Source organism: Stegostoma tigrinum, chromosome 12 (assembly GCF_030684315.1).
Source record: "Stegostoma tigrinum isolate sSteTig4 chromosome 12, sSteTig4.hap1, whole genome shotgun sequence".
NCBI classification, from domain to species: Eukaryota; Metazoa; Chordata; class Chondrichthyes; order Orectolobiformes; family Stegostomatidae; genus Stegostoma; species Stegostoma tigrinum.
Window position 1 is genome coordinate 23,627,393 of NC_081365.1, and position 13,060 is coordinate 23,640,452.

General features: G+C 47.9%; 1 protein-coding gene across 5 annotated transcripts in view; it reads right to left on the reverse strand.

The window, feature by feature from the left end:
* Positions 1-397: 397 nt before the first annotated feature.
* The window catches only part of LOC125457128 (uncharacterized protein C21orf62-like), a 47,214-nt gene continuing 34,551 nt past the window's right edge, over positions 398-13,060 (reverse strand). For all 5 annotated transcript variants that reach the window (XM_048540902.2, XM_048540897.2, XM_048540898.2 and 2 more), the window contains one exon: positions 398-2,963. In XM_048540902.2, coding sequence (XP_048396859.1) covers positions 2,240-2,908 — 669 coding nt within the window. In that variant the 5' untranslated portion in view covers positions 2,909-2,963 and the 3' untranslated portion in view covers positions 398-2,239. The remainder of the gene's footprint in view (positions 2,964-13,060) is intronic.

Consider the following 13,060-nt stretch of genomic DNA (forward strand, 5'->3'; position numbering starts at 1 on the left):
TGGGGGAAATGGGGGGATGGGGTAGTCAGGGAGGGGAGGTGCAAAGACAAATTTTTAAAAAACCAACAATATCTGTTGATAGATATTGGATGTCTATACTATTAAATAATATACATGTAACTCTTTTGACCAAATAATATTCTAATATAAGCTAAAGGGAGTGGCTAAGACTGAGAATATTATTTATTGACTTAGGAATAAAGCTAATATGTATTAAAAGGGTGGAACGCCAGTGGAGAAAACAGAATTAGTCAAATCGCTTCCATTTGTGATTTACACTTTTATGAAATTACAATTGCTGCTATTAGCAAATGAAAGTTTAGTATGATATTCTTTCAAGTCATATTGTATTAAAATAAATGCATTGATTTGTGCATTGAAATAACAGACAGAGGAATAATATACCAACACAAGCAGGTAATTTTATTGGGTGAAACATTTTTGAAAGGAATTGGTAGTGTCCTGAAATCAAAATAAGCAAAAGAAAATCATGTGAGGTATCAAATGGATTTCCAATCCATGCTGTGATATAAGTTAAAAATACCCACATTAAATGTTCAGCAGTAGTATCGCAATAGCTATTTTAATTATCCTTTCAACTGTCTAAAATTGAAAGACATAGGCAGAATCTGCCTGGTCTTGCAGAGATAGGCTGTAAGGCAGGGCTGGTACCAGCAACATTTGAAAGTTGCAATGTGTTCCTGCCTCAAAGCAATCTTGTTGGAGGCAAAACCTGGCCAATGGTTATACCTCAGTGAAAAGCAGTAAAACAGATTATTTGAGATTTAATTCATTGCCATGCGTGAACCGTTACTGTGGACAAATTGGCTGCTTAAATTACAAGTGACTACTCTTCAGAAATACATCACCGGTTGTGCAGCTCTTTGAGACATTGGGAAACCACGAAATATGCATTATTCAATAAAATTACTTCTTGACATGTAAAGTCAGGTTGAAGTTAAAATTATATTGTTGCAATTACATAATAACATATAAGTTAACACTACTGGAGAAGTTATTAGAATTCCAGTGTCAGGCTTCACTACACTGTCATGAAAATATATTATCAGTGTAAAATCTAGTGTTGTCAACAGAAAAAAACACAGTAGGTGTTTGTGTAGAAGATAACAATTTATGTGTTGAAAATAGTGGGTAATCTTATGTGCAAATGATCATGCGAATAGTCTTATTCCGGGGAGTGCCTTTGCCACTAATCCAATCCTGACGTTTATGTTTGGGATTCTTCAGTGCTGCTTACTTCTTCGGGCCTCCTAAGTCACTTGTTCTCAGACTCCAGATTTCCTGCTCATCTATCTCAGATTTCCTGATTCCTGCTCCCTGTCTGCACCAGTGGAATAGTTACTCTGCATTAAAATCAAATTTCATTTGCAAAGTGTGGTGAATAAGGGTGTTCTTCATACCTATAGGTTATAGTTTAGAAGTAATGATCTCACTCTGTCAATTCTGAGATCTGTGAACATGTGTCAGCTTAAGCACACGGATAGCCTGTGTACTATTGTTCATAGACTTTTTCATGTGGCACTAAAGTTGGTTCGCCATTCCGAAATACCTCAATAATAATAAGGTTCAGAACAACAAAGAAATCTTGCAGGGAGATAGCAAGAATTGCAGATGCTGGAGTCAGAGATAACACAGTGTGGAGCCGGAGGAACACAGCAGGCCAGGCATCAAAGGAGCATGAAAGTCGACATTTTGGGTCAGGACCCTTCTTCAAATAAGGTTCAGAAAATTTCTGAAGAGTCATGGCCCGAAACATCAACTTTCCTGCTCATGTGATGCTGCTTGGCCTGCTGTGTTCCTCCAGCTCCACACTGTTATCACAGAAATCTTGCAAGCCTGATTACAGTCATATCATTGTTACATATATTGCTGTTAGAGTCATTTTAGGCATTTTGAATTGAAAATGTTCCTTATTTTCATAACATTATGTTTTAATAAATTAAGCCTTAACAGTTACAATGATGGCCTAACATTACCTTCAAAGTTATATTCCTAACCTAACATAGTGAATTTAGTTGATTTGTAGATGTTTGGCAAGCGCATTTCCTTGTCCGTAATTGAAGCTTCTGCATAAAGATAGCATTAAAAAGAAATACAGGAAGGAATAAGGGAACATTTGTGCTTTAAAATTCCCCAAAATACACAGACAAAAAAAATCACCAACTCAGCAGCTGAGTTGCACTTTGTGACTGTCAAAAAACATGCTACTGTACAGCTCCTAAACGTAGATGAATGTAACAAATGAACTGTTAGCCTCAGAAGGCAGAGAAGCAGTGTCATAATGAAGATCTGGAAAATATTCTGCAATGTTTGTGACATTAGGTACTGAGAACGCTTTTAACTTAGAATCTCCATTTAACAGAGCCATGTTTAAGAATGAAATATAAAATGAGAATCCTGTGCCATTCTGCAAGGTTGACTTGACAGCTGTGCCACCCGTGCTGTATATTGTTATGTTTTGCAGCGGATAGGCATTCGCCTTAGGATTTGTCACACAGAGATTTTTCAGGCCAAAGATGACAAGGTATTCTGTAAGTACGGCATTAGGACTGCACAAGGACAACCTGAGGTTTGGAACTGACGAGTAGTTCAGCAGCAGCCCCACTGTAGCAGTATCTGACACCCATACGACTAATTCACTGCCGTAGTTGAACGTTGGGCTGGCCTTGTCGATTTCTTGAGACGAGACAGTCTTACAGTTGCACGCAAGGTTGGCAAGAGCAAACCCACAGTCTGGGATGCTAGAGAAGCAGCTGCAATTGCGGAAGTTACTTTCTTTTTGAAAGATGAGTGTGTGGTTACTGCTTCTCACCAAAGCCACACAGACACAGCACCACAGTCCAACAAAGAATGCCACCTGGTCTGGCTCAGAACCAGTAAGCTTCATGTTTACGACATAACGTTATAAAACCTGATGGAGAGGTACCATTCTTTCACAGAGCCTGAAACAAACAAAAGAGGATGTGGTTATAACTATTTCTTTATCACTGTACAGTTATTTAAAAATAACACTGAAGGGTTGGTGGCATAGTGGTAGTGTTATGGGGCTACTACTCCAGAGGCACAGGGCTAATGCTGTATGGATGCAAGTTCGAATCCCGCAATAGCAGCTGCGTTTGCTGAAACTGCACAGACAAAAAGTATTGCGGATATTTACGTTCAACTGTGACCTCAACCACATTAAATTATCTGTCCAAAAATTCAGCACTTTCATACTCTTGCAAATAGCATTCCTGTGTGGGTGAGATGAGGGTGTTTGATTGCTTGGGCCCCATTCCTTTCTATTCCAAAATAGAAAGACTCTGCCCAGTCCTTCTAGTGGTAGCTCATTCAAACTCGTGCACCCTTTGGAGAATTTTGGGTGATGATGCCTTGCCATCAGTTTAGTTCTTAACAATATTAAGGTTTCAAATTCAATCTCTGATGATGGCGATGAAGACACAATTGACTTCAGTGCTTTGAGCTAGTGATCAAGAGGACAACTCATCCAGGGTTCCCACTCCTGATCATAAACAACTAACATGATATGAAATTGTCTTGTATTCAGTGAGTACAGGTTCAGGTTCAGGCTTGATTTTTAGTGCTCCTACTGATGTAATAAAGTAAAATAACAAACTGCAGATGCTGGAAATTTGAAACCCAGGAGGTCTGGTAATATCTGTGGAGAGAAAGCAGAGTTAACATTCCGGTCTAGTTCTGAAGAAGGATCACTGGGCTTGAAATTGTTAACTCTGCTTCCTCTCCATAGATGCTGCTGGACATGCTGAGTTTTGCCAGCAATTTCTATATTTGATCCTAATGACGCAACTGTGCGGCTTGACATCAAATACAGCTCAAGTTTGTATGTAAAGAACTAAATGGTGGGAAAACAACGAAATCAGCGCCACTATGAAAAGGATTTTTTTGATAACTATGATATGGCAGAGTTTGTGCACTGGATGGGAAAATGCTGACTGAATAACCACTTGGCTACACTCCTCTCCTCGGGTGCAAAAATGACCACATGATTTTGATCACCTGCTGTTTCAATTCACCATCTTGCTGTCATTTTTATATTTCTGTTTTAAGTCTCCAGCAGTCTTCCAGTGAAGCCCAATTCAAGCTGAAGCAATTCTTCCAGTTAGGCATTTTACAACCTTTTGGGCTCCAGATTACATCACATAACCATTATAGGTCAATACCGTCTTGAGATGTACCTTGTTGTGATCCCAGCTGATGGTATTAATGGCTAAGTCATGCCCCAGAACAAAACCTGGCCTGATTGACTTATTTTATCATTCACTGAAACAGAATACTACAACATACAAAGTTTCTTTAACAACCAAACAGTTTTATTACACAAGTAATGAGAACAAAAAGAAAGCTGTCTAGATATAGAGTTTCAAAGCATCCAACAAAAAAGGCTTCAATCTATTCCCCAACATCATTGCCTTAGAGTGATTCAAATCTAGAGAAATTATACCACCAAATGAAATATTACGTTCAATTTAACTGATTATCCTTGGTTTCTGATCTGTGAACTCTGCTGCTGTCTTACATTAGTACTGTCAACATCAAAAGCTTAGTCATTTCAGGTTCTAACATCCAGAAGATGTTGAACCAATCACTCCTGGTCTGGAAGCTGCATGAATTAAACTTTTCTACTCCAAAAACAATTTCCGTCAGGGAGAGGTATTAGAGACTTGCATCTGATCCCAGTCAGGGCTCACCAGACTATCAAAGAACACTCAGCCTTCATGAAGGGGTACTGGTGGTGTTGCTGGATGTCTAAGGAGTGATGGTGTTGCTAGATGAAAAGAGAGTGGCAGTGTTGTTGTGTGGTGGGGAACTGGCAGTGTTTAGTGTGTGGTGGGGGAGTGGCGGTGTTGCTGCGTGGTGGGGGAGTGGCGGTGTTTAGTGTGTGGTGGGGGAGTGGCGGTGTTTAGTGTGTGGTGGGAGAGTGGCGGTGTTTAGTGTGTGGTGGGGGAGTGGCGGTGTTGCTGCGTGGTGGGGGAGTGGCGGTGTTTAGTGTGTGGTGGGGGAGTGGTGGTGTTGCTGCCTGGTGGGGGAGTGGCGGTGTTTAGTGTGTGGTGGGGGAGTGGTGGTGTTGCTGCGTGGTGGGGGAGTGGCAGAGTTTAGTGTGTGGTGGGGGAGTGGCAGTGTTGCTGCCTGGTGGGGGTGTGGCGGTGTTTAGTGTGTGGTGGGGGAGTGGCAGAGTTTAGCGTGTGGTGGGGGAGTAGCGGTGTTGCTGCGTGGTGGGAGAGTGGCGGTGTTTAGTGTGTGGTGGGGAAGTGGCGGTGTTGCTGCGTGGTGGGAGAGTGGCGGTGTTTAGTGTGTGGTGGGGGAGTGGCGGTGTTCCTGTGTGGTGGGAGAGTGGCAGTGTTTAGTGTGTGGTGGGGGCGTGGTGGTGTTGCTGCGTGGTGGTGGAGTGGCGGTGTTTAGTGTGTGGTGGGGGAGTGGCGGTGTTGCTGTGTGGTGGGAGAGTGACGGTGTTTAGTGTGTGGTGGGGGAGTGGCGGTGTTTAGTGTGTGGTGGGGGAGTGGCGGTGTTGCTGTGTGGTGGGGGAGTGGCAGTGTTTAGTGTGTGGTGGGCGAGTGGCGGTGTTGCTGTGTGGTGGGGGAGTGGCGGTGTGTAGTGTGTGGTGGGGGAGTGGCGGTGTTGCTGTGTGGTGGGGGAGTGGCGGTGTTGCTGCGTGGTGGGGGAGTGGCGGTGTTTAGTGTGTGGTGGGGGAGTGGCGGTGTTGCTGCGTGGTGGGGGAGTGGCGGTGTAGCTGCGTGGTGGGGGAGTGGCGGTGTTTAGTGTGTGGTGGGGGAGTGGCAGTGTTTAGTGTGTGGTGGGGGAGTGGCAGTGTTTAGTGTGTGGTGGGGGAGTGGCAGTGTTTAGTGTGTGGTGGGGGAGTGGCGGTGTTGCTACATGGTGTGGGAGTGGCGGTGTTTAGTGTGTGGTGGGGGAGTGGCAGTGTTTAGTGTGTGGTGGGGGAGTGGCGGTGTTCCTGTGTGGTGGGGGAGTGGCAGTGTTTAGTGTGTGGTGGGGAACTGGCAGTGTTTAGTGTGTGGTGGGTGAGTGGCAGTGTCGCTGCGTGGTGGGGGAGTGGCGGTGTTGCTACATGGTGTGGGAGTGGCGGTGTTTAGTGTGTGGTGGGGGAGTGGCGGTGTTGCTGCGTGGTGGGGGAGTGGCGGTGTTGCTGCGTGGTGGGGGAGTGGCGGTGTTTAGTGTGTGGTGGGGGAGCGGCGGTGTTGCTACATGGTGTGGGAGTGGCGGTGTTTAGTGTGTGGTGGGGGAGTGGCAGTGTTTAGTGTGTGGTGGGGGAGTGGCGGTGTTGCTGTGTGGTGGGGGAGGGGCGGTGTTGCTACATGGTGTGGGAGTGGCGGTGTTTAGTGTGTGGTGGGGGAGTGGCGGTGTTGCTGAGTGGTGGGGGAGTGGCGGTGTTTAGTGTGTGGTAGGGGAGTGGCGGTATTTAGTGTGTGGTGGGGGAGTGGCGGTGTTCCTGTGTGGTGTGGGAGTGGCGGTGTTTAGTGTGTGGTGGGGAACTGGCAGTGTTTAGTGTGTGGTGGGTGAGTGGCAGTGTTGCTGTGTGGTGGGGGAGGGGCGGTGTTGCTACATGGTGTGGGAGTGGCGGTGTTTAGTGTGTGGTGGGGGAGTGGCGGTGTTGCTGAGTGGTGGGGGAGTGGCGGTGTTTAGTGTGTGGTAGGGGAGTGGCGGTATTTAGTGTGTGGTGGGGGAGTAGCGGTGTTGCTGCGTGGTGGGAGAGTGGCGGTGTTTAGTGTGTGGTGGGGGAGTGGCGGTGTTGCTGTGTGGTGGGAGAGTGGCGGTGTTTAGTGTGTGGTGGGGGAGTGGCGGTGTTGCTGCGTGGTGGGAGAGTGGCGGTGTTTAGTGTGTGGTGGGGGAGTGGCGGTGTTGCTGTGTGGTGGGAGAGTGACGGTGTTTAGTGTGTGGTGGGGGAGTGGCGGTGTTGCTGTGTGGTGGGAGAGTGACGGTGTTTAGTGTGTGGTGGGGGAGTGGCGGTGTTGCTGTGTGGTGGGAGAGTGGCGGTGTTTAGTGTGTGGTGGGGGAGTGGCGGTGTTTAGTGTGTGGTGGGGGAGTGGCGGTGTTCCTGTGTGGTGGGAGAGTGGCGGTGTTTAGTGTGTGGTGGGGGAGTGGCGGTGTTTCGTGTGTGGTGGGGGAGTGGCGGTGTTGCTGCGTGGTGGTGGAGTGGCGGTGTTGCTGCGTGGTGGTGGAGTGGTGGTGTTGCTGCGTGGTGGGGGAGTGGCAGAGTTTAGTGTGTGGTGGGGGAGTGGCAGTGTTGCTGCCTGGTGGGGGTGTGGCGGTGTTTAGTGTGTGGTGGGGGAGTGGCAGAGTTTAGCGTGTGGTGTGGGAGTAGCGGTGTTGCTGCGTGGTGGGAGAGTGGCGGTGTTTAGTGTGTGGTGGGGAAGTGGCGGTGTTGCTGCGTGGTGGGAGAGTGGCGGTGTTTAGTGTGTGGTGGGGGAGTGGCGGTGTTGCTGTGTGGTGGGAGAGTGGCAGCGTTTAGTGTGTGGTGGGGGCGTGGTGGTGTTGCTGCGTGGTGGTGGAGTGGCGGTGTTTAGTGTGTGGTGGGGGAGTGGCGGTGTTGCTGTGTGGTGGGAGAGTGACGGTGTTTAGTGTGTGGTGGGGGAGTGGCGGTGTTTAGTGTGTGGTGGGGGAGTGGCAGTGTTGCTGTGTGGTGGGAGAGTGGCGGTGTTTAGTGTGTGGTGGGGGAGTGGCGGTGTTTAGTGTGTGGTGGGGGAGTGGCGGTGTTGCTACATGGTGTGGGAGTGGCGGTGTTTAGTGTGTGGTGGGGGAGTGGTAGTGTTTAGTGTGTGGTGGGGGAGTGGCGGTGTTCCTGTGTGGTGGGAGAGTGCGCGGTGTTTAGTGTGTGGTGGGGGAGTGGTAGTGTTTAGTGTGTGGTGGGGGAGTAGCGGTGTTGCTGCGTGGTGGGAGAGTGGCGGTGTTTAGTGTGTGGTGGGGGAGTGGCGGTGTTGCTGTGTGGTGGGAGAGTGGCGGTGTTTAGTGTGTGGTGGGGGAGTCGCGGTGTTGCTGCGTGGTGGGAGAGTGGCGGTGTTTAGTGTGTGGTGGGGGAGTGGCGGTGTTCCTGTGTGGTGGGAGAGTGGCGGTGTTTAGTGTGTGGTGTGGGCGTGGAGGTGTTGCTGCGTGGTGGGGGAGTGGCGGTGTTTAGTGTGTGGTGAGGGAGTGGCGGTGTTGCTGTGTGGTGGGAGAGTGACGGTGTTTAGTGTGTGGTGGGGGAGTGGCGGTGTTGCTGTGTGGTGGGAGAGTGACGGTGTTTAGTGTGTGGTGGGGGAGTGGCGGTGTTGCTGTGTGGTGGGAGAGTGGCGGTGTTTAGTGTGTGGTGGGGGAGTGGCGGTGTTCCTGTGTGGTGGGAGAGTGGCGGTGTTTAGTGTGTGGTGGGGGAGTGGCGGTGTTTCGTGTGTGGTGGGGGAGTGGCGGTGTTGCTGCGTGGTGGGGGAGTGGCAGCGTTTAGTGTGTGGTGGGGGAGTGGCAGTGTTGCTGCCTGGTGGGGGAGTGGCGGTGTTTAGTGTGTGGTGGGGGAGTGGCAGTGTTTAGCGTGTGGTGGGGGAGTAGCGGTGTTGCTGCGTGGTGGGAGAGTGGCGGTGTTTAGTGTGTGGTGGGGGAGTGGCGGTGTTGCTGCGTGGTGGGAGAGTGGCGGTGTTTAGTGTGTGGTGGGGGTGTGGCGGTGTTGCTGCGTGGTGGGAGAGTGGCAGTGTTTAGTGTGTGGTGGGGGCGTGGTGGTGTTGCTGCGTGGTGGTGGAGTGGCGGTGTTTTGTGTGTGGTGGGGGAGTGGCGGTGTTGCTGTGTGGTGGGAGAGTGACGGTGTTTAGTGTGTGGTGGGGGAGTGGCGGTGTTTAGTGTGTGGTGGGGGAGTGGCGGTGTTGTTGTGTGGTGGGAGAGTGGCGGTGTTTAGTGTGTGGTGGGGGAGTGGCGGTGTTGATGCGTGGTGGGAGAGTGGCGGTGTTTAGTGTGTGGTGGGGGAGTGGCGGTGTTGATGCGTGGTGGAAGAGTGGCGGTGTTTAGTGTGTGGTGGGGGAGTGGCGGTGTTCCTGTATAGTGGGAGAGTGGCAGTGTTTAGTGTGTGGTGGGGGCGTGGTGGTGTTGCTGCGTGGTTGGGGAGTGGCGGTGTTTAGTGTGTGGTGGGGGAGTGGCGGTGTTGCTGTGTGGTGGGAGAGTGACGGTGTTTTGTGTGTGGTGGGGGAGTGGCGGTGTTTAGTGTGTGGTGGGAGAGTGGCAGTGTTGCTGTGTGGTGGGAGAGTGGCGGTGTTTAGTGTGTGGTGGGGGAGTGGCGGTGTTGCTGCGTGGTGGGAGAGTGGCGGTATTGCTAGGTGAACAGAGAGTGACACTGTTTCTGTGTGGCGAGGGAGTGGTGGCGTTTCTGGGTACTGGCGATGTTGTTGTGTGAAAGGGGAGTGACAATCTTCCATAAACACTTCAAAGGTTCCCTGCTCTCTGACACATTCTGGATTAAGTTCTGGAAGAACTGCTGGATCTCAATTTGTTTTTGAAGGCCCTTCACAAAAGTAAATGACACCCTTATGTCAAGATAACAAAGTGTGGGGCTAGATGAACACAGCAGGCCAAGCAGCATCTTAGAAGCACAAAAGCTGACGTTTCGGGCCTAGACCCTTCATCAGAACCTTTTCCTGATGAAGGGTCTAGGCCCGAAACGTCAGCTTTTGTGCTCCTGAGATGCTGCTTGGCCTGCTGTGTTCATCCAGCCCCACACTTTGTTATCTTGGATACTCTAGCATCTGCAGTTCCCATTATCTCTGACACCATTATGCCATTGTTTTAAAGTCCAAATTTGAAAACTGAATTCATCCCTTGCTTGGGATGAATTTCTGCTGTGCCTCCTGAATTAACCCTAGGAAGTCCTGCCATTGCTGCTCCACCATCTTCCTGCTAGCCTCCTCTTCCAATCAGTTCTGGTTAGCTCTTCCGTCATGTCTTTTAGTTACCTTTACTCAATTGTAATACCATTCCATGTGATTCCAGCTTCTCCCTCTCAAACTACAGGGTGAATTCTACCACGTTATGTTCACTGCCCATTGTGGGTTCCTTCACCTTAAACTCTCTAATCAAGTCTGCCTCATTTCACATTGCTAAATCCACAATCGCCTATTCCCTAGTGGGCTCTATCATAAATTGCTTCAAAAATAAACCTTCTTGTAGACCTTTCACAATTTTTTTCTTGAGATCCACTGATTTTCCCAGATCACCTGCTTATTGAAGACTCCATGCTTATTGAAATTATGCCTTTCTTCACACTTTTTCTCTCTCCAGATTTATTTTCCACACAACATCCTGACTATTGCTAGGAGACCTGTCATAATTCCCACTAGGGTCTTATTTACTTTGCGGGTTCCTCAACTCTACCCACACTGACTGTACACCATCTGACTATTTCATCTCTTGCTATCAACTTAATTTAATTTTGTACTAGCAAGGCAATCCGTGTCCACTGCCCCAGCTGCCTACCCTTTCAATAGGATGTGTATCCTTGGATATTTAGCTTGGATCCCCTTGCAGTCACATCTCTGTCATACGCACAACATCGTACCTGCCAATTTCAATCTGCACTATAATCTCAATTTCCTTGTTTTATATAATGCGTGTACTTAAGTATAACATTTTCAGTCCTGTGTTGACCACCCACCCTTCTCATAGCTGTCCCCTTATCTACTGTGCCTGAAGTTGGATTCCTGACGCTTGCCATACTCTATGGCCTATTACTTGCTCTGGAAACTTTAGTAACATCTGCTGAGCCCTCATTCTCTTTAACTTCTTCCACGCAACTAACCCAGCCCTACATTCTTTAGTTTAAAGCCCCATTCACAGCTCTAGTTATCTGATTCATCATGAATCAGATCCCAGCATGATTCAGGTGGAGCCTGTCCCATCAGAATAGCTCCTTCCTTCCACAGCACTGGTGATAATGTCCCAGAGAGTTGACTCTGTTCTTTTTGACACCAATCTTTGAGCCACATGTTTAATCTTGTTGACTCTGTGCCAATTTGGTCATGACAGTGATTCAGAAATTATTGTGTTTTTGATATTAAGGTAGTCCTCTCATCTCATTGTTGGTATATCAGAGCAAAAGGATGGGATCCTATGGATTCAGTAGGTGCATCCCTAATGAGAAAAAATAACACGGGAATTCATCTAATCACTCATAAGGACACTTTTGGCAATAAGCTATTATCATGGTCTTCAAAGTTTCATGTCATTTTTGAAAAGTATTTTGAAATTGTGCATAACATATGAATCTAAACTGTTTTATTTGCAAACTAATCAATTTTGAGATTGTGCATAATATGTGAATCTAAACTGAGCTTGGCCTTTTCTCTCTGGAGAGAAGGAGGAAGAGAGGTGACCTGATAGAGGTGTACAAGGTAATGAGAGGCATGGATAGAGTCGATAGCCAGAGACGTTTCCCCAGGGCAGGACTGACTGCCATGAGGGGTCATAGTTTTAAGGTGTTAGGAGGAAGGTATAAAGGAGATGCCAGAGGGAGGTTCTTCACCCAGAGAGTTGTGAGCGTATGGAATAGTTTACCAGTGGTAGTCGTGGAAGCGGAGTCATTAGTGACATTTAAGCGACTGCTGGACATGCACATGGAAAGCAGTGAATTGAGGGGAATGGAACACCTCCGCTCAGTTCGCAACAAACAACTGCACCTCCCAGTCGCAAACCATTTCCACTCCCCCTCCCATTCTCTAGATGACATGTCCATCATGGGCCTCCTGCACTGCCACAATGATGCCACCCGAAGGTTGCAGGAACAGCAACTCATATTCCGCCTGGGAACCCTGCAGCCCAATGGTATCAATGTGGACTTCACCAGTTTCAAAGTCTCCCCTTCCCCTACTGCATCCCTAAACCAGCCCAGTTCGTCCCCTCCCCCCACTGCACCACACAACCAGCCCAGCTCTTCCCCCCCACCCACTGCATCCCAAAACCAGTCCAACCTGTCTCTGCCTCCCTAACCGGTTCTTCCTCTCACCCATCCCTTCCTCCCACCCCAAGCCGCACCCCCAGCTACCTACTAACCTCATCCCACCTCCTTGACCTGTCCGTCTTCCCTGGACTGACCTATCCCCTCCCTACCTCCCCACCTACACTCTCTCCACCTATCTTCTTTACTCTCCATCTTCGGTCCGCCTCCCCCTCTCTCCCTATTTATTCCAGTTCCCTCTCCCCATCCCCCTCTCTGATGAAGGGTCTAGGCCCGAAACGTCAGCTTTTGTGCTCTTGAGATGCTGCTTGGCCTGCTGTGTTCATCCAGCCTCACATTTTATTATATTATTATGAGGGGAATGTAGGTTAGGTTATTTTATTTTTGGATGAGGAATATTCCACGGCACAACATCGTGGGCCGAAGGGCCTATACTGTGCTGTACTTTTCGATGTTCTATGTTCTAAACTGTTTTGTTTGCAATCTAATCATAATTTCTTTGAATATTTATGAGATAAAATTTGATCCTTGATCTGATTGTGTCTCTTGTTCCTATCTTGTGAATATTGAATTAATTTTCCAATGACTATTTTTGTATTCATTCTCCCAAAAGTCCTTACAACAGGAAATCTTGCAGCAATATCCATAATTGATATGATTGATACTGGTTTCCATTCTTGGTTTGAGGTAGGGGTACAAGGTAATCTATGAAGACACTGCCAAACGATTCTTTGAAAGCTGGTATCAGGAGCAAGTTTAATTGATAGTTGGAATTTCTCCACTACTGGCATGCTTGGCCAATAAAATTGTTTTAAGATTTTAAACTATATTTTCTCAATATGCAAGGGATCCTCCATTACGAGTCACTCAAAACATTTTGATACGATACTCCAGTTGGATTACAAGTTACAGAACTCATGTTATTGAAGGTTGTTATTTAAGGCGAATATTTAAGGTGATCTCATTTTCCTCATTACAACATTACTTTCCAAATAATAACTTCCAAACATTGTTCTGATTCAATTCTGAGTCGGCTGTTCATAATATGCTCAAAATTCAGGATCCATTTGTTGATATCTATTAGGGATATTGGGCTAAATG